This window comes from Acomys minous (genome assembly GCF_964271855.1).
Source record: "Acomys minous genome assembly, chromosome: 4".
Lineage (NCBI taxonomy): Eukaryota > Metazoa > Chordata > Mammalia > Rodentia > Muridae > Acomys > Acomys minous.
The window spans coordinates 61,607,396-61,630,096 of NC_140486.1; the positions used below are offsets into that span (position 1 = coordinate 61,607,396).

Genomic DNA, 22,701 nt, shown 5'->3' on the forward strand with positions numbered 1-22,701 from the left:
ATCTAATCTGGGCGAAGCCTAAGGCAAAGCAACTAAATCTTTCCTTTTTAATGTTTTAAATGATCTTAAGACCATGTAAAATTTGAAACTCATTAACAGTCTGGATCTAGTGAAAGACCCATCCAAATTGCCTCATTTCTTCTGAGGAATTTCCCACTACCAGTATTCGCTCCATAGAAGCCAACTTCTGCTACTCAGTGAATGGCTCTCTATTTCAGTCATGGTGGATTGGTGGATCCAAAAATCAGTATCACATGGTGGAGGCTTTCCCTTTTGTAGGGAGAAAGTGGGTAGAGGTGATGTCATTCATTTCTCTGGCTTTAAATTTCCCATATTTATATCTCCAACCAGACTTTTCACTGTAGTTCAAGCTTCTAAATTCAAATGCCTACATGAAGAACTCTCCTGGTATTTCAAATTTAACTCTTCTGAAATTAAATTCTTCCTGCCTCCCCACCCCAACCTGCTTCTTCTGCTCCTCCTTCAGCCTCCAACTCCCAATCTGTTCCTGCTTCAAGCTCCCCTTTGTGAGCCAATGCCTTCATTAGCCTCACTACTCAAGGCTGGAACCAGACAGCCTTCTACGACACTCAAACGCCTTTCCATGTCTGCACATAAAACCCAGTGTGTTCATTCACCTGCTTTGCTATATGTTAAGGATTTTGTAAGCAATAAGTATCCTTTTGTAAGCAAAAGGAGACTTTTCTTGGCGGTAAGTTGAAGATCAGGATGCTGGCAGATTTGGTGTCTAGCTTTATGTTCAATCTTCACAGGAAGGATGCCTTAGGACACCAAGTTCCATCTCTGTGCTTATTTTTGTCAACTTGACAAAAACAAGACTCATTTGGGAAGAGTGGAGCTTCACTGAATAATCCTCTCCATCACATTGGCCTGTGGTGATGGATGTTGGAGAGTCCAGCCCACTGTAAAGAGTGCCACCCCTGGGTGCTGGTCCTGATTGTATAGGAAGGGAACTTTACTAAGGAAGTAAATAGGTTTCCATTGTAGTTTCTTCTTTGTGCCCCATGCCTTGAGTTTCTGCCTTCACTTTCTTTATTGATGGACTGTATTTGGGACATGTAAACCTAGTAAAGCCTTTTCCAAGCTGCTTTTGGTCATTGTTTTTGTCACAACAAAGGAAAAGCAAAGTACGAGAGTTCTCATCACTGAATTTTCTCCCAAAGGCAGAATCTTCAGGTGCTATCGCTTTGAATATAAAAATGAATTACATATGATGTGTTTGGAGGGCACAGGCATTCTTTATATTGCTATTATAAGACCTGTTCTACAGCTAACCATCTTTCCCTCCCTCCACCTTCCAGGTAACATGAAAACCATGATATTTCATGCAAGCTTCTTCAACACATAGAAGTTTCCAATCTGGCCCTCCTTTTTTTTCATGCACAAGCCCTATCCATCCTTTCTCCTTCAAGGAACCAAGGAGACTCACGAAAACTCCACATCATATAATGGTCATGCTTGAAATGGCTTTTTTGGTTTTCGGGTTGGACCAATGATAAAAGTCCATCTCCCAGTTATGACAAGCACTGCCCTGCAAGAGCTAGCTGCCATAGATGATGGCAATATCATATTATGCTTTCCTGTTTCCTGGTCAATGAACTGCTAAGTGAAAGACTGTTGGAACATTTATGTTCATGTCTGTAAGCTCTGAGTCCCTCTTCCAGTTTTTTCTTGCAGCTGGTTGTTGTGTATTATTGTTTCTCTCAGGAAGGATGCTCAGCTCCACTTGCCAAGGCCTCCCGCTCATCATTAGAGTCTCCTGTACCACCATTGTCCCCCCCCCCCCGTACTTACCTCAAGGCCCAACTATTTCCCAGTTTACTGTCTGTTTTCCTGAGAGGCGTTCAAGTTCAGTGAGATGAATGAAGATCATGCATACATAGCCATCCTTTTTTTTTTAAACCCTGAAGCAACTGAACTGATGTTCATGATTATTTGTTGAGTCCACCTGTAACTCAAATGCACTCAACAAAACTTGTTTTATTCTTTGAGCTCTGATCCTATGTTGCTGTCCTTACTATCATTTGCTGATGAGTCTAGTGTTCCAGGAAATTTTTGGTTAATATATTAAGTGCAAGAATTTTTACAATATATAAACTGACCACAGGCCTAAAAGAAATTTAACTTCTGTGACAAAACCATACTGATTTTTGGCATTTTATGGCTAAAATTTTGGCCATTATAAATTTAAAAATATTTTCCATACAACCACCTCTATCTTCTTCATTATTTACTTTCTCTAAAGCTCAGCCTATTACAGACTTGGTGTTACCATATGAAGTGTAAAAATCTCTTTTTGGTAAGGTAAGGTGTATACAGGACCAGTCTGAAAAGTATCACTTAAACCCAAGGCAGCTGATTCAAATGAACCCTATAGGTAAAGAAGAGGCTCAATCTGATGCTCACAGCAGCACTGGAAGACAAAGCCCAGGAGAATCTAAAAGGCGGAAGATGAGTGCGGGGTAACTGGTTGAGAATGGGTTTAAATTTGTTAGAAATTTCACCTGAGATGCATAAGATCACTCAAGCGTTTTTGTTTGTATGTTTTTATTTTGCCTCAGTTTCACAACCAATAATGTACACAGATCTAGAGCAGATGCCGTTCCTGGTTCCATCACCAACAATAGGACCTGGGCTTTTGGAAGATTAGACCTTAAATTCATTTGTTCTCATCTGAACAGTCTTCCAACATTTATTCATTTCTTCTTTCCCTGAAGAAGTATAGAGTTTGCATTGCCTACTTCAGGATTGGGGTGGGGGTGGGGACACTTTTCACTTCTATAGTGAATCTAATTAATGCAAATTAAGGTTGATTTTGTACTTGTGCACTGTCAGTTACTTCACGTTGTAGTGCTCCAACGCTCATACCTAGGGCGTCATATATGCTAGTAAACACAGTGCATATGTGCATGTGGTACGGTTCCTGACATCTACTTAAAGGAGGGCCCAATTCATTCAAGCCACTCACCAAAGTCATCAGAAATAGACTGGGGTAGCATATGATAGCTTCCTTCTCTCTTCTCTGGCCCTCTTCCTCTCTCTTCTTTTTCCCTCCCCTTCTCTTCTTGTCCCCTCTTCTTCCCCATTTCTTCCATCCCTCTCTGTCAGGGACCTGGTGTGTAGCTTTGATTGTCTGGAACTCACAATACACGCCAGGTTTAGCTCATACTGAGACCAGTCTTTATTTCTCTACTTCCTGAGCTCTGGGATGAGAGGCCTGAGTACCAGTCTCACCTTCAACACCCATTTCTTAGGCACTTGTCATGTAGTTTATCCATCAGGTCAGAATTATTTTAGATAATGAGAGAATATGACTTTTATGGTTCCTACAATCAAAATTCTCATTGAACACAAAGACCACATGTAAACACTTAGGCACAACACCAAGCACAGAGGGGTTTTTATGACTCAACAAAATGTTTTCAAATTCTAAGTTGCTTTTATTCTCTGCTGTGTCAGAAACCACATAAATTTCATTGATATTATACAAAGTAAAATATTTAGGGAGAATGGCAAATATCAGAGTACTATATACATTATATATTTTCATAATTTTGAAGTAGAGATGTAACGTATGTACTGTATATCACAGGAAGGTATATGTCTTAGTATAAAAGGACTTTAGAATCATTATTAAGAGAGTTTTGGTGGGAGACAATAATTACATTTGAATGGTGCTTCCTGGTCCTGAGAGTCCATACAGGAGGTTTTTTAGAATAAAGAGCTATAAAAAGGAACATACAGTTATGGACCAACTTATATCTATGACACGGTCAACTCTTTAGAACTAGCTTACCCTTGAGTAAATGAATACCCCAGGACCAGGGACGTCTAGGAAACAGACTGTATACAGCAAAACCTACATCTCTCAACTTGGAATCATGCCTTATCTTAGCCACCAGAAACAAAACTTTCAGAGCTGTTCTTGTGAAGGATATTTCAAAACATTCCTCCATTTGGTCATTCCATATATTGGTGTATTTAAAATATTCGAGTATTTTAAAACAGTAAAGACAAACCGTAAAACCAATGAACTGAAAGTGATAGCCCCTCACTCAGAGGCAGTAGTTTTATTTGTGACTACTGTTTGACAGCAAGTGTCTCTTAGTTCTACTGAACTCCTATTTATCTGGCAAAAATTCAAAGACCCAGGACAACCCATTTATTGTACCATCCTTTGATGCAAAAGGGAAAAATAAAAAGAATAAAAGCAGTAAGGGTGGCTTCAAGAGAAGCATAGTTGTTGTAGTAATCTTGCAAGTTAATGAGAATTCACCCGGGACTCCAGAGCGACTGAGAGGGAGAGAAAGGAGACAGAGGGGCGGGGGCAAACCTCTTCCTCTGCAGCTGGCCCTGTCCCTCATTTGTTGCTCCAATAAGCAGTAATTAGGTCCTGAGCTAATGGTGTCAGCTGATCTGCTGTTTTTAGGCTAGACCCAGAGGAAATCTCCATGGAAACCCTGCTGGACTCGTGTCCCCCCCCCCCCCCCCACCTGGATGCTTCTAGCTCCTTTCCGCCACCTGGCTGCCGCCTGGCCCCGCTGCTACCTCCTCCTGCCTCTAACCTGCAGCCTGCAGCATGCGCACTGCCCCCGGGATCCCTAAATGGGACAATTCTGCCCGTGACGTCAGCGCCCAGCCGTCTCCACAGAAACTTTTGTCCCATTGGCCAATCAGAGAGCTTGGAAGGGGCCTAGGGGTGGGGGGTGGGAGGAGAGGGGAGTGGGAGGGGTGGGGGGTGAGGGGAGAGGCGAGAGGTTTAGTGTGTGGAGCTGCTCACGCAGCGCCCGGGCTGTCAGTCCAGGCTGGGGCCGCCCGGAAACCTTTCGGGAGACGCGCACCCCCGCATCCCGCACCCCGCGCCCCGCACACCCTTGCTCGACCACACACACGCACACGCTCAGCCTGGCCACGCCGGAGTCACTGAGCAGCCCGAGAGCTTCAGGACCCGCTGCAGGCGTAGGACCTAGCGGCGTTCCCACTGGGGCTTTCGCCTGGGAGACCGCAGCGAGCCGCCAGGGCAGGGTCGGACCCCTCAGGAACCGGGCGCAGAGCGGGCCACCGGGCTGGCTGAGCCCATCTTTGAGACTCGCGCGGGCCTCGGCAGGGAGTGCAATAAAGAGGAGCGGCTGCACCAGCAGGACTGGAACTCCCCTGGTTCCAGCGCCGCTGTGACACCCGGCTGGAAATCCTGATGGAGGGATCGCTGACTTCCTTTGCTTGGGAAAATCTTCAGGAGCAACTCCGATTTGGCTCCTTTGAGCAGCGGAGGGGGGTCCATGACGTGGTAGGGGGAAAATAGACAACCGAAACCTCCCGCGTGAACTGAAAACTATAACCTAGGGAGGGGGAAGGACTGCTCTCTGCATTTTATTTCCACGGAAAAGGCAAGTCTCTGTGCGGTAAACTTATTTCCATGTCTTGCACCCACTTCAGGAGAACACAGAGGGTCTTATCTTGGGAATACCGTCATCACGAAGAGCCCCAGCCAGCGGCCTGTCATTCAGCTCCCACAGTCCCCAGACTGGATCCTGGATCCCTGTTTGGGGTACTCCATCGATTCTGTAGCGCTATAGTCAGGTGTCTATGAATACTGAGCGAATTTTTGAAAGCTAACTCTTACAACCTACCTGCGAGGTTGAAATTTAGCTCAATACATCCGAAAAAATAGCATTTTGAGTCGGTTTTAGGATACCTTGGTTGTCTTTAAAATTTAAAAAAAAAAAAAAAAAAAAAAACCAAACCAGGATGTGATAGGCTTGCCAACATGACAGGTAAGAACTTTCTGTCTCTCTAGTCCTGTCGCAGAGAACGCCAAGGTTGAGCAGGACCTAGCAAGAAAGAGTCCAGGAACCCCTGCGCCCTTCGATGCTCGGCCGGTAGTCAAGGGCTGTTTCCACTAGAGGCGAAGCCGTGGCCCTTGGACCATTCGCTGGGGAAGCTTCTAGGGCGCGCGCCAGGAGGCTGTCTTGCGCCCCACCTGCCCTGCCCTGGACACAGCCCTGGGGCTAGGCTTCAAGGGGCCACCTTAAATCAATATTGTGATTTTTAAAAAGCCAAGGAATGGGATTTTAATTATTTAAAAACCCAGCTCCTCTGGGCTAGCTGCTGTTGGGATGGTGCTGGTCATACAGTATTAAAGGGACCAACCGCTAAGAGCACTGGAAAAGCGTCCGAGACATCCTTTGCAGTTACGAACGAACCCGACTTGGTAGCAAGGGGCATTGATTGCTGGTGCCCATCCGGACCCTCCTCCTCTCTCCCTGGGCCTCCCCCCACCCCACCGGAGGCAGGCTCCCGCGGCTTGGCCGGGACCTGGCGTCCTTGCTTCGTGGTCTGGGCTGCATTTTTCATGAGCCCAGGGTGAACAGGTGCGAAGTGCGCTGGGAGCATCCGGCCCACCGCGGGGAAACATGGAGAGCGAGCGCGACATGTACCGCCAGTTCCAGGACTGGTGCCTAAGGACTTACGGGGACTCAGGCAAGACCAAGACAGTGACCCGTAAGAAATATGAGCGGATCGTCCAGCTACTCAACGGCTCCGAGTCAAGCTCCAACGACAACGCCAAATTTAAATTCTGGGTCAAATCAAAGGGTTTCCAGCTGGGCCAGCCGGATGAGGTCCGCGGGGGAGGCGGCGGCGCCAAGCAAGTGCTCTTCGTGCGGGTCAAGACCACGGTGAGCCGCCTTCTCTGTTATTTGTCTGCTGAAGCAGCCAGGAAGGGAGGGCAGAGAGAGGGAAAAGCAGGGGGGGGGGAATGCTGGAGCTGTTGGCTTCTACCCCCCCCCCCCAAACCGTCCCCAAATGCAGTGGCCGGCCGTGATTTCCCTTCTAGAAAGTCTTTGTGGCCCTTTATTTTAAAGCGTCAGGGATCCTGCAGAGCTGGAGGCCCTCCCAGCCTCGGGGCAGCGCTGCTGGACGGTGGCTGGAGCTCTTCTTCACCTAGTCGGGCGGCGCCTGGTGTTAACCCTGCCAGGCCATTGTCCCATGTCCTTCTCTGGGTGTCTGGCGCGTGTCCTACCTCTGCCAGGCTGGGAGCCCAGCCACACGCTCTGATAACATACGATGCTGATGGATAGGCTACTGTGTCTCCTCATTGGCACAAAGCCCGAATGTGGCGGTTGAGGTGGATGTGGGGCTTTCCCCAGGACATTATGGAGTTTTGTTGTGAGTCTGCCAGCGGGGAGACACAAGACAACTCCGAGCGCCTTGGTTGCCCCCTGAGATGCTGACAGCGACTGTTTGGTTGGCAGATAAGGTCCTGGACATTCCTCCTCCCCGCCCCCCATCCCCTCACCCCCTTCTTTACTTGTACCACTGAAGCTTCCTCAGCTAGGCTACGCACAACAAAGAGAGTCGGTTTTGTGCGCGATGATCAAACGGTGTATTTGTTTCTCTTTCTGGGTCGGTTCTGGTCTCCCACCCAAAAAGCTGTACTGAGTGGAGAACTGGCTGTGAGAGACCGGACCAGTATATCTCATTCTAAAACGCAGATGCCCGTGGGGGAGGGGGGTTGGCAGGCTGCTGCAGCATCCGCTTCTTTTGCAAGAAGATGAAAACAGGGGGATCCAAGTAAGATCTCAGATAAGGTATATAACACCTAGCTGCCTCATGAGGGGTACTCACCTTGAGTAGGGGTAGAGGAGCTATCTGGCACCCTTTGTATTTTTGTCTCGCTTTGGGATTTCTTGAGCTTTGCTCCTTACCCCCCCCTCCCCCCCCCTTTTTTTTTTTTACTGGCGACTGTTTCCCTGTGCACAGCTCCCTGAGGATGAAATAAAGGAAGCAGAACGCGTCTGGAGGAGGAGGCTAGCTTTCTCTAAGGTGCATGATTTTGGAGATGTATGCATGAAAGGCTCTTTCAAGCTCCGTCTGGAGGACTCTCTCAGGTTTGGAAAGCAGACCTTTTTTGATTTCCCAAGATTAACTGGGAATGGTTGCTAGAAAGGATGGATACTCCCTTTGGATTTTTTATGGAAAATGTCAAAACAAAGGTGAACCGGGAACACAGAAAAGTTTTCTTTTTTTTTTTCTTTTTCTTGACCTGCAGTCGTTAAACGGTATGTGGGAGGTGGATATACTGCTTTTGCTTTCTCCCGTAGCCCTGAGGGGTGCTAAAGACAATGGTGAGGTGTTTAGCTTGCCTTGATGGAAGAAATTGACTAGGCTGGCATCAGTTGGAGTAAGGCTTATTTACATCTGCCCAGGCAGAAATGTGTTGCAGAGAAGGAACGCTTTGTTTCATTTGGATAGAGACTAATGCTAAGAACTGGACAGAAAAATAACTTATTGTTAAGCAACGTGAATTAGAACTCTAGCTGAGTGAGTAAAATAGTTATATTTATTTGAAGTACTGCATAACTCTGGCCATATAAAATAATATATATATATATTGTGTTCTGTATTATTGCTAGCCAGAAAGTTTTTCAATTCTTCATTCTTTGTGTGTGTGTGTGTGTGTGTGTGTGTGTGTGTGTGTGTGTGTGTGTGTAAAATTTAGATGCTGTGTTTGGGACCAAGAGTTCATGCTTGTATAGATTTAATCACAACTATTATATGTGTTAGAATATGTGTCCCTTTTGAAGACTAATTAAAATTACAAATAACCTAAATTCTATAAAGGTTGTAGAGGCACCATGACAATCGTAGGTGTGAATTATTCAAACCAGCATTCACCTGCTGTGATACCCATATTTTCATGTCAAAAAAAAATACCAATGTGGGGCTGCTAAAGAATTACTACTAAGACATCTAATAGTGAGTGACAGCTGCAGGAGGAATAGTAACGCGGCACGTGTTTCTCTTGTCAGTAAAGATTCCATATATTAACAGGAGACAGCATGATCTGCCAGGTGATATTGTTAAATGATTTCCATGTAGTGTTTAAAGCTCTCAGTATTCCATTCAAGCCTATTTTGAAATGCTGAATAGGATTTTAATTCATGAGCTCTTCTACTGTTCTTGATGAAAAATTTTTCTGTGCTCCTAACACAGAATTATAGGCTCCACCTTCTCTGAGAGACAGCCAATCACAGTTTCAATCAGTTAAAAATAAACAAAATAATATCCCTTTTATCACCTTTCCCAATGTATGAAGGCATTTCCCCTTAAAGACCATGGTCATTTGTCCTCATCGTGGCATGAATACAATCACCAAAAAAGAGAGAAATAATGTTTTATTCTCATCCAAAGCATATGCTTCATACACTGGGTAAAGTGAGGAACTGCCTTCGAATGGTATTTTCAAGTAGTCTTCTTAGCTCCTTGGGGTCTGAGGGATGCTGGCTAGCTTTTCTGTTGGTGAGCTGCACTTGGCTCCTGATGCTGTATTAATCCACTGCTGCTGATAATTAGACATCATTACTACAGCAAAAGGGGAAAGAGAAAGAAGGGAGGACAGGCCTGAGCTAATTAACTACTTTCATTTAATGAAAGAGAGACAGAAAGCAACTGGGAGGGTACATAAGAGCCGAATAGACACACTACATAGGCTTAATTGCAGCAGGACTGCCAATCTCACAGTTAGAGGAGCTTGTTCTTTCTGTCTCCTATTTTTTTTTTCCAGAGAACAGATTCAGCTTTGCAGACACGTTTGCCTCCAACCCTGAACTTTAAAACTGAGCATGCAAAAGAAGAAATGATTTAAAAATAAAAACAACTGGGATGGGATAAATCTGCCCTTTAATATTTACCCTGGCCAAGTCTTATTCTGAGGGAGCTTTCTGTCACTGATGTTTAGATAACTCAGTGGCCTAAATGACACTATTTGGTCACCAAGCAACATCATCCAGTAACTCAGCCATTTTAGGTCTGAATTGGGATCTGGATATATACTCATAGTTGGCTTAGCATCCCATCTGTTTATTTTTTGTTTGATTCTATGCAACCACTTTTAGTACATTGTTGTTACTGTTGTTTTTATTAAAGGTGTAGGAAATTCTGAATAATGAAAGGATGGATACTCTAAAGCTCTGTAAAAAAAAAGACTTAGCAAATATCTGACAGTGTTTGTAACAAACTCAGTCAGAGATAATTTCAAATAAGCAGGAGTGTGGCTGTTTTCTTTATTGTTTTGAAAGTTCATTGGAAACATTTGATCATGAATGGCATTTTGTTTTTTTTTACAACAATGACTGAAACATAGTTACAGTATAAACTGCTATGATAGATTCTACCATTTGATTATATAAATAAGAAGTTTAAAATAATGAGAAAATGTACTTAAATTTTCTTTCTGCATTATGACTAACCTCATTACATTGCATAAAGCACTGGTGAGGATTTGGCAATCCCATGTTTGCAATCCTTCTTTTAGCCTTAGAGTAGTGAATACTGAAGCTGAACAGTCAAATCGTAGAATACTTTGACCTATATTTGTAAGGGAAGACACCAAGGTGTAAATTTTACCTCCCTATATAGTGTCATCTATATTTACTTTACTGTGGAGCATAAAATACATTTTCTCCCACAAAGGAACATGCAGTATCTTTAGTGATGTGATTTAAAAATAATGATTTATTCAGTCTTGCAATCTGTAGCCTCAGAGTTCATACTGTTCTTGCTGTGCATACTACTAATTGGTGACTGTAAAGTGATTATAATGAATATTCATGGACAACATCATAAACAACATTGTGTTAGTTCTCTGACTATGGTCTGGGTCATACATCCTTTATTGTAATCAAAAGGAGAGAAATAACAACTTATGAAGACTTGGCACCTACTTCCTCTTCTGACATCATGCTTTTGGAAACATAGTTTATACTAGAGCTTGATCTAAAATTTGCTAGGAAATAACAGATATCAGAGAGGAGGAACTGTGCTCTTAATCATCTATACTTTGAGTCTATAAAAGAGGCATAAGTTTCCATAGTGGCCATGGTTTTACTAATATATTCTTAGATAGAACTGGTTGCCACTGACAGCCAACACATAGCGTATAGTTTATAAACCATCTGTTTGGAAAGTTAAATAGGGCCCAGAAGTAGTGCCTCAGCAGTCCCTTGTGGCACTGTCATGAGGAACCGGCTATCTCCTGTATGTTTCTTGTCCAGTGCCTGTGTAAGCTCTTTGAGACACTGAGGACATTCAGTGAAGGCCACTTGAATGAGCATCAACTGGCAGGATACTTAGAAATAAACAAACATGAATATAAGGACGAGGCATGTGAAGACTACCCCAGATGAACATCCTCAGAAAACAATTCTTGGCTTTTCTACATGTTCTTCGCCATCTTAATAGTAAATACAATGGAGAATAGGGTGGTCAACACTCAAAATTTCCCTGTTTTCTCCTGTAGACTTCCTGTGCTGCCTGAGTACTTTCCTCAAGATTTTATTTTGTAGACTCACTATACAAGATAGGGAAAGGTGAAGACGCAGATGTCGGGGAATGCAGTAAAACTTTCAAGACCTTCAATCCTGTCTCAGTATCATATAACTATTGTATTTGCTAAATCCTCCTCCTCCTCCTTCTTCTCTGTCTAAATAAGAAAGTTCAAGATGAACTCAGTGTGGTTTAAGTTATATCCACTTCCAAAATCTCTGTATGACAATATATGACTAACAGAAACTAGCTGGCAGGAAGCAAGGCATTGTGGGTGGGGTATAAATCTTTGGGCATCCTTTGATCCTTTGCTCTGCTATTAGTAAAGCTGCCAGTCAGGTAAAGTCTCATAATTGTAAAATGTCAGGATTATGACTTGTCTGTTTTTGCAAAATAACTAATATAACATACTCTACATAATCCATAGTAATGTTGGTTATATCTGATATATTGGTTTATATGTTAGAAGCATATGTCTTAACTAGCATATTCTTGGTACATAGCAAATGCTGGGGAAAAAACCAACAGAAATTGTTATAGATATTAACAAAGTAAAGAACTCCAAGGTATAATTATAAATTAGGCATGTTTTATGAATTCAAAAACATACTGAAACATAGAATTAAAACAAAAGGTGTGTGTGTGTGTGTGTGTGTGTGTGTGTGTGTGTATGTGTATTGTTTGGCTATTTACTGTTATTTTTAAACAAAAATGACATAATTTTGTGAAAATCCTATGCATTCTTGAATTTTAAGATATTCCAATGGATAAATGAAAGAAAAAGACTTACTGAATGTCCAATCTAGACAAGCAACAACAACAACCAATTATGTTGTTTCTTAAAGTGCATATAGCCAAGTCAATTTGGATATATTGATTGATAATTGTATAGGGACAAGCAGAAATGATATTACCAAACTAGAACTGCAACATTATGCTTATCCAAGTAAAAATATATAATATTACCAAAATGTAGCAAAATACATGAAACTAAAATAATTGCTATAGACAAAAATTATGAATAAAACAAAGTGGTTGAATTAATTGCCCTTTTAAGTGAAAAGTTCAGTTGACTATGTCATTATTAACTTTCTCCCATTGTAAAGGGCAGGCATAATTTTCCCTTCTTCAGATCTCTTTGTCACTTAGCTCCCAGTTTATATTGCATTATTAGGTTAAAGTTATTATGTGTTACATATCAAATATTTCTTATATAGTGTAGTTGTGTTCATGCTGTCAAGGTTTTGGCTTTCACAATGTTTTCCTTTGTCCATGTCTACAAGTTTTTCATGGGTTTTTACCTAGTTCTCTTTACTAGTTTCTCATGTTTGGCTAGTTTTTAAACCTGTTACCACTCTTTCTCCAAAGAATAGTTTGTGTGCTGTGTGTCCTTTGAGGCTTGTGTTAATTGGAAGTATTTTTTCTTGGCCTCTGCACTTAGATAACAGCTTAATGATAGATTCTTCCAGTTTTTTCCATCAGAACTTTACAGATCTCTCTTCTATCTTGTTATGAGGAAAATCCCCCTTTCTAGCTTCATAAATTGTATAATTCTTTGGCCTTGCGATGAAGTAATTACTCTAAGAAGCACCAAACTCTTTATCTCTCTGTAATTTCATAGGTGATCTCACTCACGCATTTTCTGTGTTTCCTGAAAATCTGTGTTATATATTCTATTGGGCACTTTTTACAAAATATTTCAAGGTATCTCAACTGAAAATACAGAAAATGATCTTTTTTCCTCATATCCCACCCCAACCTAGGTTCTATAAACTACAATCTCTCTTTGAATTCTCATTTTTTTCCCATGTATAGCAACACTGTTAAGTTTCTATGTAAGCCGGAAGTCTGTGTGGCCTGGTGGATTGTCTTACTTTCTTCTAATAAGCAATTCTCAACCAACTGTTCCTACCACCGGTTTCATAGCTCTTGTAGCTGTGATTCCCACCAGTTACTTATGCACTACAGGAGGTACAAGTTGCTTGGTGATTTGGCCATTTCTCCAAAAAACTGTTTGAAGATAGAGATTCAAAGTGAAGTAATGTGGGATGAATGTTGTTTCCTAGTCAGCTGTTTTGTGACTAGGCATTCCTATTTATGTTCATATGAGAGGGTTTTTTTTCTCCCCTTTCTATATATACATGTCTGAACATTTGCCCATCCCCTCAACTGTGTACTTATTAAAATATATAAATTTAAAAATTTAAATCATTTTATCTGTATAATTAATTAGTGTTAAGCATATTAACACTCAATTGTCTGTTTGAAACATTCCTTTGGAACAGTTCATATGCTTTATACCATTTCCTCCTCCACTTTCCCTCTGACTCCTGGATTTGCCTTTTTGTATCTGTTATTGTGCTTGACACAGTATATTTTATATTCATCTTTGAATGCAATATTTAACCGTATTTTCTTCATTTTTGTGGTTGATAATATTCCATTGAGGATGTGTGCCATATTTTGCTTATGCATCATGCCAATGATTGTGTGAGCTGCTTCCATTTCTTGGTTATTGTGAGTACCACTGCTATGAAATTGGAATACAAATGTTAAAGAAAGCATTGAATAGCAATATATGATATAGATATAGATATAGATATGTGACTGTTGCATCATCTGGCTATTATTATTACTATTAGTAATAATAGTAATTTTTAATGGCATGTTTAATGACAGTTGTAGCCTCTTTCACTTCTACCTCTTGTCAAAAATGAATACTCTTTAAGGCCAAGAAACTAGTGACTTTACTTTCTCTCAGGAGATCTTCAGTGTTGAGGCTAGAGAGATGGCTCAGCAGTAAGGAGAATGTGGAGGACCCCAAAATCAGTGCCTAGCCCCCACAATAGGCAGCTTAAAAGCACCTGAAACACCATCTCCAGGGAATCCAATGCCCCATCTGGCCTCTGGAGGCCTTGAACTCTCTCATGCACTCTTCCATTCACACATTTACACATATGAAACATTAAAATAACATCTTTGAAAACTTATCAGAGATCATATATCTTATTTGAGCAACTGAAAAATACTGAATGTTAATGTGATTAATGATATTATATTGATACTTTATGCTTTCAAGTTCTTACATTAGCTAGATATTTAAATAGTCATTTAAAAGGAAATGTCACCTTTAATCTTCACAATAGTCCTGTAGTGCTATCACTTTCTTATCCATCTATGAAAACTAAGGTCTAAATTAAGGTAGATTTATCAGAATCACTCAGTTTTGGGTAAGAAACTATTAAGTGGGATCTACAGTCCTTGAATTAAGATACTTGTTTCTAAATTTTTAAGTAGAGTACTCTAATATCTAAAAAATATAGAATAGCTCCCCAATATTAGTAATTGCAGATTAATAACTTATACTAATATTTAACACACATTAAATTTGTTTAAAAAAGTGATATATAGAGATGAGCTTTAGATCTCTCATCTCTCTCTCTCTCTCTCTCTCTCTCTCTCTCTCTCTCTCTCTCCCTATGTATCTATAATCTATCTTTCCATCTATTCATGCAAGTTTCAGTATTTTTCCTTATTTTGATAACTTACTTTTCACACTCCCTTGGATACACATGTGACAATTTCTGCATGTATCTGTCATTCTGATCCTTATTTCATAATTGCTTCATCATAGAACACTGTGATTCACACTTTACACTTCAACTAACATTTTGCCTCCTGCTGAATTAGAGGTGCCCTTGTACTTAAAAACAACATCACTAAGCATAACCCTGTAGATTCATGGCATACATAAAACAATTGTGAACAGTTGATGTTTATACTATTAGGGAAATAGCTTCAAGGTATTTTTAAAGGATGCGACATAATCTAGAAAATGTAGGATACAGTAGAGATGATGTTGCAAAGTCATCTGGAGTGAGATTATGAGGCACTTCTAGTGTTTAGATTTTATTCTGCAAGGGATGACAGCTGCCCAAAATGGTATAGCAGTGATGCAATGACTTAAGTAGGTTTGTGGGCACAACTGGATGTTCTCCATGGTTTGTGAATATTTAAAAATACAAATTAAATGAATAAAACAGTGAAGTCACCCAGGTCAACACATTTTTTGAAATAACATTACAGGTAATACATATCATTATTATGTTTCAAACCAATACATTGCAATAGCTGATTACTAATGAGTAATGAAGTGAGGCTATTCACATACCAGATGAAGTGAGGCTATACACATACCAGATTTTTATTAATTTAATAAAATATTTAAAATAGGAATCTGTTAAACTTAGGGAAAAAACAGATAGTGTCAAGCTACTTCATGGTAAATAGAACTTTTGACTTGAGATATATCTGTTAATTGCAGATGTTATGACCAAAGAGCTTCCGGATCTCTTAAGACATTAAGTTTGTGCTTTCAGGCAACAATTCAGATATATTCCTGAGCTGTTTCTTGCTTACATGCTGACTTACATTACTGTCTGGGCCATGGAAGGTCCTATAGGTCTCCAATTTTTGTGAACTGTGTCAGGAAATATTTAGGACATTTCTCAAGTACCTTTATTCTTGAGTAACCTCATCTACTTGGGTGTGAGTGAGGCAGAACCTACACATACACATACTCACAGTCAAGGTTAACCTTAAGACAAGCAGACTTGAGATGTCTCTGGCCTAATAATTTCATTCTTTTGATACCTAGGATTATGGCAAGAAAACACAAAAGAATCTTGTACCATCTCCCAGGCTCTCTTCTCTCTGTTGGTTTGTCTTGTCCAACTTTGATATGATAGTTTTTGTTTTATCTTATATTTTATTTTGTTGTAATTTTTAAGTGGATGAATGAATGAGTGAAAATATAGTCACTAGAGTAAAGGTTAACAAGTGAACTTTCTTGTACACCTGCTGGGAGAGGCAAATCAGTTATCTCCAATGGAGTGGCACTGGGTATATCAAATCCTCCAAGATGAGCCTCATGCTCAGTTGACATATAATTGACTCCACAGGTTTTTATGTGCTTTTCTTTGGTCACAGTTTGTTGTTTTGTTTTTTATTAATCTTTGGGAATTGTTTTCTTGGTTTGGGGGGATTGATTTACTTTTGTTTTTTGAGAAGGAACTTAAAGTTGGGTGGATAGGAAAGGGTAGAGTTTCTTGAAGGACTTGGGGGAGGGGACTAATATGAGCAAAATATATTTAAATTAAAATTTGTTTAATAAATGTATAATAAAATGAAAAATACTGAAAAGTAAAACAGGTTAAAAATAAATAAAAAATTAGCTTGGGATATATTTGACTCCATGGAAATCCTCCTCGGGAGATACAGAGGGAATGGGTTGCTAAGAACTGATATATTTTAGGTTGATTCCATGTCTTGGCTGTTATGAATAGACCTGCAGTAAACACAAAAATGCATGCATCCATTAAACATTCTGTATCATTGCCCTTGCAAATGTATCAACTTAAAAGGGTGCCATTTTTAATATTTTGGAAACCCTATATATCATTTGTTGCATAGATAATATACATTCTCATCATCTATTGGATACATGTATGTCTTTTTTCAAGAAATATCTGTCCAATTGATGCAAAAATACTCAATAAAATACTCACAAACCGAATACAAAAACAAATCAAAGATATCATTTACTATGACCAGGTAGGCTTCATCCCAGGCATACAGGGATGGTTTAATATGTGGAAATCCATCAATGTAATCACCATATAAACAAACTGGAAAAAAACACACATGATCATCTCCTTAGATACAGAAAAAAAATTTGACAAAATACAATACACATTCATGCTTAAAGCTTTGGAGAGATCAGGGATACAACACACACAGACATAAACATAATAAAGGCTCTATACAGCAAGACAATAGCCAACATCAAATTAAATGGAGAGATACTCAAGGAAATTTCTCTAAAATCAGGGACCAGGCAAGACTGCCTACTCTCTCCATATCTCTTCAATATAGTTCTTGAAGTTCTAGCTAGAGCAATAAGACAACAAAAGGAGATCAAGATGAGATCAAGGGGATCCAAATGGGAAAGGAGAAAGTCAAATTATCTCTATTTGCAGATAATACGATAGTTTACATAAGTGACTCCCAAAATTCCACCAGGGAACTCCTATGGCTGATAAACACCTTCAGCAAAATGATGGATACAAAATTAACTCAAAAAAGTCAATAGCCTTTGTAAATACAAATGACAATCATACAGAAATTAGGTGAACTACGCCCTCGCAATAGCCACAAGCAATATGAAATATCTAGGAGTAACTCTAACCAAGCAAGTGAAAGGTTTGTTTGAAAAAAAAAAAGAAGCTTCAAATCTCTGAAGAAGGAGATTGAAGATGACACCAGAAGATAGAAAAGTCTCCCTCATTTGTGGATCAAGAGAATTAATATAGTAAAAATGGCCATCTTACCAAAAGCAATTTACAGGTTCAATGCAATCCCTATCAAAATACTTACACAATTCTTTAAAGACATTCAAAGACCAACTCACAACTACATATGTAAAACCAAAAAACCCAGAATAGCCAAAACAATTCTGTACAATAAAAGATCCTCCAGAGGGAATCACCATACCTGATCTAAAGCTGTACTGTAGAGCAACAGTAATTAAAACAACATGGTACTGGCATAGGAATAGGATGATTGATAAATGGAATAGAATCAAAGACCCAGAAATAAATCCACACACATATGGTCCCTTGATTTTTGACAAGGGAGCCAAATCTATTCAATGGGAAATGGAAAGCATCTTCAACAAATGATGCTGGTCTAATTGGATGTCTACATGTAGAAAAATGAAAATAGACCGATATTTATCACCATGCACAAAACTCAAGTCCAAGTGGATTAAAGACCTAAACATAAAACCAGAGACACTAAATTGTTAGAAGAAAAAGTGGGGAAGAGTCTGGAACTCATAGGCACAGGAGACAACTTCCTGAACAGAAAACCAACAGCCCAGGCCTTAATGTCAACAATTAATAAATGGGACCTCATGAGGCTGAGAAACTTCTGTAAGGCAGGAGACACTGTCAACAGTACAAAGTGACAGCCTACACTGGGAAAAGATCTTCACCAACCCTACATCTGACAAAGATATAATATCCAAAATATATAAGGAGCTCAAGAAATTAAGTATCACCAAACCAAATAATCCAATTGAGAAATGGGGCTCAGAACTAAACAGAGAATTCTCAACAGAGGAATATTGAATGTCTGAGAAACACTTAAAGAAATGCCCAAAGTCCTTAGTCATCAGAGAAATGCAAATCAAAATGACTCTGAGATTCCATCTTACACTCATCAGAATAACTAAGATCAAAAACTCAAGTGACAGCACATCCTGGTGAGGGTGTGGAGAGAGAGGAACACTCCTTCATTGCTGGTGGGAATGCAAACTTGTACAACCACTTTGAAAATCTATTTGGCGCTTTCTCAAAAAACTGGGAATAGGGCTTCCTCAAGATCCAGCTATTCCACTCCTTGGAATATACCCAGAAGATGCTCCAGCACACAACAAGGACATATGCTCAACCATGTTCATAACAGCCTTATTCCCAATAGCCAGAACCTGGAAACAACCTAGATGCCCCTCAGTTGAAGAATGGATAAAGAAACTGTAGTACATTTACTCTGTGGAATATTACTCAGCTATTAAAAACAAGGAATTCCTGAAATTTGCAGGCAGATGGATGAAACTAGATATGATCATACTGAGTGAGTTAACCCCAATGCATAAAGACACACATGCTATCTACTCACTTATAATTCAACACTAACCCGAAAGGGATGCCCCATGAAAGTCTCCACTTAACAGGAGTTTGGAGTAGATGTGGGGCCATCCTATTGGGACTCTAAGTGATAGAAGTATGAGAGAATGGGGAAAGAAAAGGATCCAGAGGGTCCTAGAAACCTACGAGAAGATCATGACGGGTAGATCTGGACCCAGGGAGGTCTGCTAAAACTACTGCACCAGCCAAGAACAATACATACAGTCAAAATTGAATGCCTACTTAGCTCTTGCCAATGGACAGGAAATTATCCACAGTTGTGTGGAGAGTGGGGACTAATTCTGACATGAATTCTGGTGCCCCATATTTGACCACTACCATGTGGTGGGGAGGTCTGGTGGCACTCAGAGAAAGAATAGGCAGACTACCAAGATGAGACTTGATAGGCTGTGACTATATGCTGGCGGAGGAGGTCCCCTTTTGTCACAGACCTAGGGGAAAGGAATAATGTGAAAGAGGGAGGGAGGGAGGAATGGGAGGAGACAAGTAAGGGGATAATAATTGTGACATAATTTGAATACATTAATAAAAATAAAAAATAAATATCTGTTCTGTTATTTGGTCCAAATTTTTCATTTGGGACATTTATTTGCATTATATTGAGTTGCTTGGGTTCCTTACATATTTGAAACATTAATATTGTGTCATATATTTAGTTTTCAAATATTCTCATATTCTATAGGTTATCTTTGTATGATGTTGAGTTTCCTTGGTAGTTTGATAGATATTACATCACAACATTCTATTTTTGCTTTCATTATGAATGCTTGAGGTCATATCTAAAGAATGCCAATGCTCAGACAAAAATTCTGGATTTCCCCCACCCATGATCATACTCTTCTAGTACTTTGAAATTTTTTTGATGTTGAATTTTTATTTCATTTTTATGTAAGTCAGAATGTACCCATTCATATATATAGTGGTACAATGTTTAGCCATGAATAGTTATTTGTGACAACTTACCTAAACCTGATGTCATGACTTTAAGAAAAACGAGATAGACAAAGAAAGAAAAATACTGAATGATCATATTCATACATGATATTGACAAGAAAACAAACAAAAAGGCAAAATAAAAACTATGGCTTTGTGGAAGTACAGAGGAGAATGGGGGTTTACCAGAGGTTTGAGTTATTCATGCTAGGTGAAAACTAGGAGCTGCTCTTTGGAGATACATAGCCACCTAAAAAATAGGATGGAAGAAGAGTCCAAGAGATCTGTTTGTTCTGAATGGCTGCAATGGTTAAGAAGGTGTGACGTATTCATGAAAAATTCAGAGAATGGATTGTCAGTGCTCTTACCACAAACACGGCAATGGTGGTCGAATGCACTTGTCAGTTGACTGGATTTAACCATTCTACAGTGCATGCATACTTCCCGTATTATACATGCACACTTATATATTATATCCTATATAATAAATAGATATATTTTCATCTGCCAAGTTGACGAAATTAAAAAATATAAGAGCAGAGGGCACAGCAGCATGTTGAGAGTACACTTGGAAAACATCTGACAGAATCCTGGGAATTGAAGTCCCACAATTTCAAAGAAATACTTGGTTGGCCAGAGGTGACCTATCCCTTGATTACGAGCAGGGATATCTTTAGTATTCAAATATCAGTGTCCCATGGTGTATCTTTTCCTTGTGGTTAGTGGAAGGAGAGTCTAGTTACTATGTCATAACCATCTAGAAGCAAGTGACATCTTTGTTGGAAGTAATTTTGGGCATGGATTTTTAAAAGCGGTTTTATGCTGCAAATATACTGATTCTAAGCACAAAAAAATGGTACTGCAGATTAAGGCACTTCTGAGTTTGAGTCTTGAAACTTACCTCCCTTCCTACTAACAGCCTTATGGCATAAGCAATAGAATTGTTTCTGTTCTAAAACCAAAAGAAAGAAAGAAGTGGATTCTGCTGGCATCCAAGGGGGGCTTGGAAGAAGGTCTTTACCTAGAGGGGCTTCCTGAGGAGAGACGTATTTAGCATCATAAGAAAAGAAGCAGAAAAGCCAGTTAAAACTTGTTTGCTTTCTGGCCCACAGACATTAGATAATGTATAGGACATTTTGAGGCATTCAGTGGGTAATAATTTGTTATTCAGTAAAAGATAATTAATACATCCACCTTTCATGTAACATTTCCCGAGGCATTAGTGTAGTTAAAACAGTTAGACTGATTACTCATCACTGAAGAAGCAGGTAGAGATAGTTTAAATGCTTATTTACTCTAGTGCTTAAGCACTAACTGTTTTGTGGGTGCTGGTGCTGATGGTCTATAGAAAATACTCTGTAATAAAACAAATAGCTTATAATAAAGCATTTGAAACATTTTTTTAATTTTTAAGTTTTATTTTATTAAATTATTCTTATTACATCTCAATTGTTATCCCATCCCTTGTATCCTCCCATTCCTCCCTCCCTCCCATTTTCCCCTTACTCTCCTCCCCTATGACTGTGACTGAGCGGGATTTCCTCTCCTTTATATGCTCACAAGGTATCAAGTCTCTTCTTGGTAGCCTGTTATCCTTCCTCTGGGTGCTACCAGGTCTCCCCATCCAGGGGACATGGTCAAATATCAGGCACCAGAGTACTTGTGAAAGTTATACCCCACTCTCCACTCATCTGTGGAGAATGTCCTGTCCATTGGCTAGATCTGGGTAAGGGTTTGAAGTTTACCGCCTGTATTGTCCTTGGCTGGAGCCATAGTTTGAGTGGGACCCCTGGACCCAAATCTGCCTATCATAATGTTCTTCTTGTAGGTTTCTAGGACCCTCTGGATCCTTCTACTTTGCCATTCTCCCATGATTCTCTCATCTAGAGTCCCAATAGGATGTCCTCCCCTCTGTCCCAGTTTCCTGGCTAGTGAAGATTTTCATGGGACATGCCCCTTGGACTAGTATGCAGATATAAGTGAGCATATACCGTTTGACTCTTTCTGCTTCTGGGTTAGCTCACTTATTATGATCATTTCTAGTTCAATCCATTTGTCCACAAATTTCGGGAATTCCTTGTTTTTAATAGCTGAGTAGTATTCCATAGTGTATATGTACCACAGTTTCTTAATCCATTCTTCTACTGAGGGACACTTAGGCTGTTTCCATGTTCTGGCTATTTTGAATAAGGCTGCTATGAACATGGTTGAGCAAAGTTTCTTATTGTGTGCTGGAGCATCTTCTGGGTATATTCCAAGGAGTGGAATAGCTGGGTCTTGAGGAAGCCCTATTCCTAGTTTTCTGAGATAGCATCAGATAGATTTCCAAAGTGGCTGTACTAGTTTGCATTCCCATCAACAATGAAGGAGTGTTCCTCTCTCTCCATATCCTCGCCAGCATGTGGTGTCGCTTGAATTTTTGATCTTAGCCATTCTGATGGGTGTAAGATGGAATCTCAGAGTTGTTTTGATTTGCATTTCCCTGATGACTAGGAAGGTTGAGCATTTCTTTGTGTTTCTCAGCCATTTGATATTCCTCTGTTGAGAATTCTCTGTTTAGTTCCAAGCCCCATTTCTCAATTGGGTTATTTGGTTTGGTGGTGTTTAATTTCTTGAGTTCTTTATATATTTTGGATATTAGACCTTTGTCAGA

The 22,701-nt window shown here is 40.1% G+C and overlaps 1 protein-coding gene across 11 annotated transcripts in view; it reads left to right on the forward strand.

Moving 5' to 3' along the window:
• The first annotated feature begins 4,767 nt into the window (after positions 1-4,767).
• The window catches only part of NOL4 (nucleolar protein 4), a 344,671-nt gene continuing 326,737 nt past the window's right edge, over positions 4,768-22,701 (forward strand). For 4 of the 11 annotated variants that reach the window (XM_084778257.1, XM_084778267.1, XM_084778265.1 and 1 more), the window contains exons 1-2: positions 4,768-6,698; positions 7,783-7,845. In XM_084778257.1, the coding sequence (XP_084634383.1) occupies positions 6,435-6,698; positions 7,783-7,845 (327 nt within the window). In that variant the 5' untranslated portion in view covers positions 4,768-6,434. The other 7 variants (XM_084778264.1, XM_084778266.1, XM_084778269.1 and 4 more) reach the window with 5 other exon arrangements.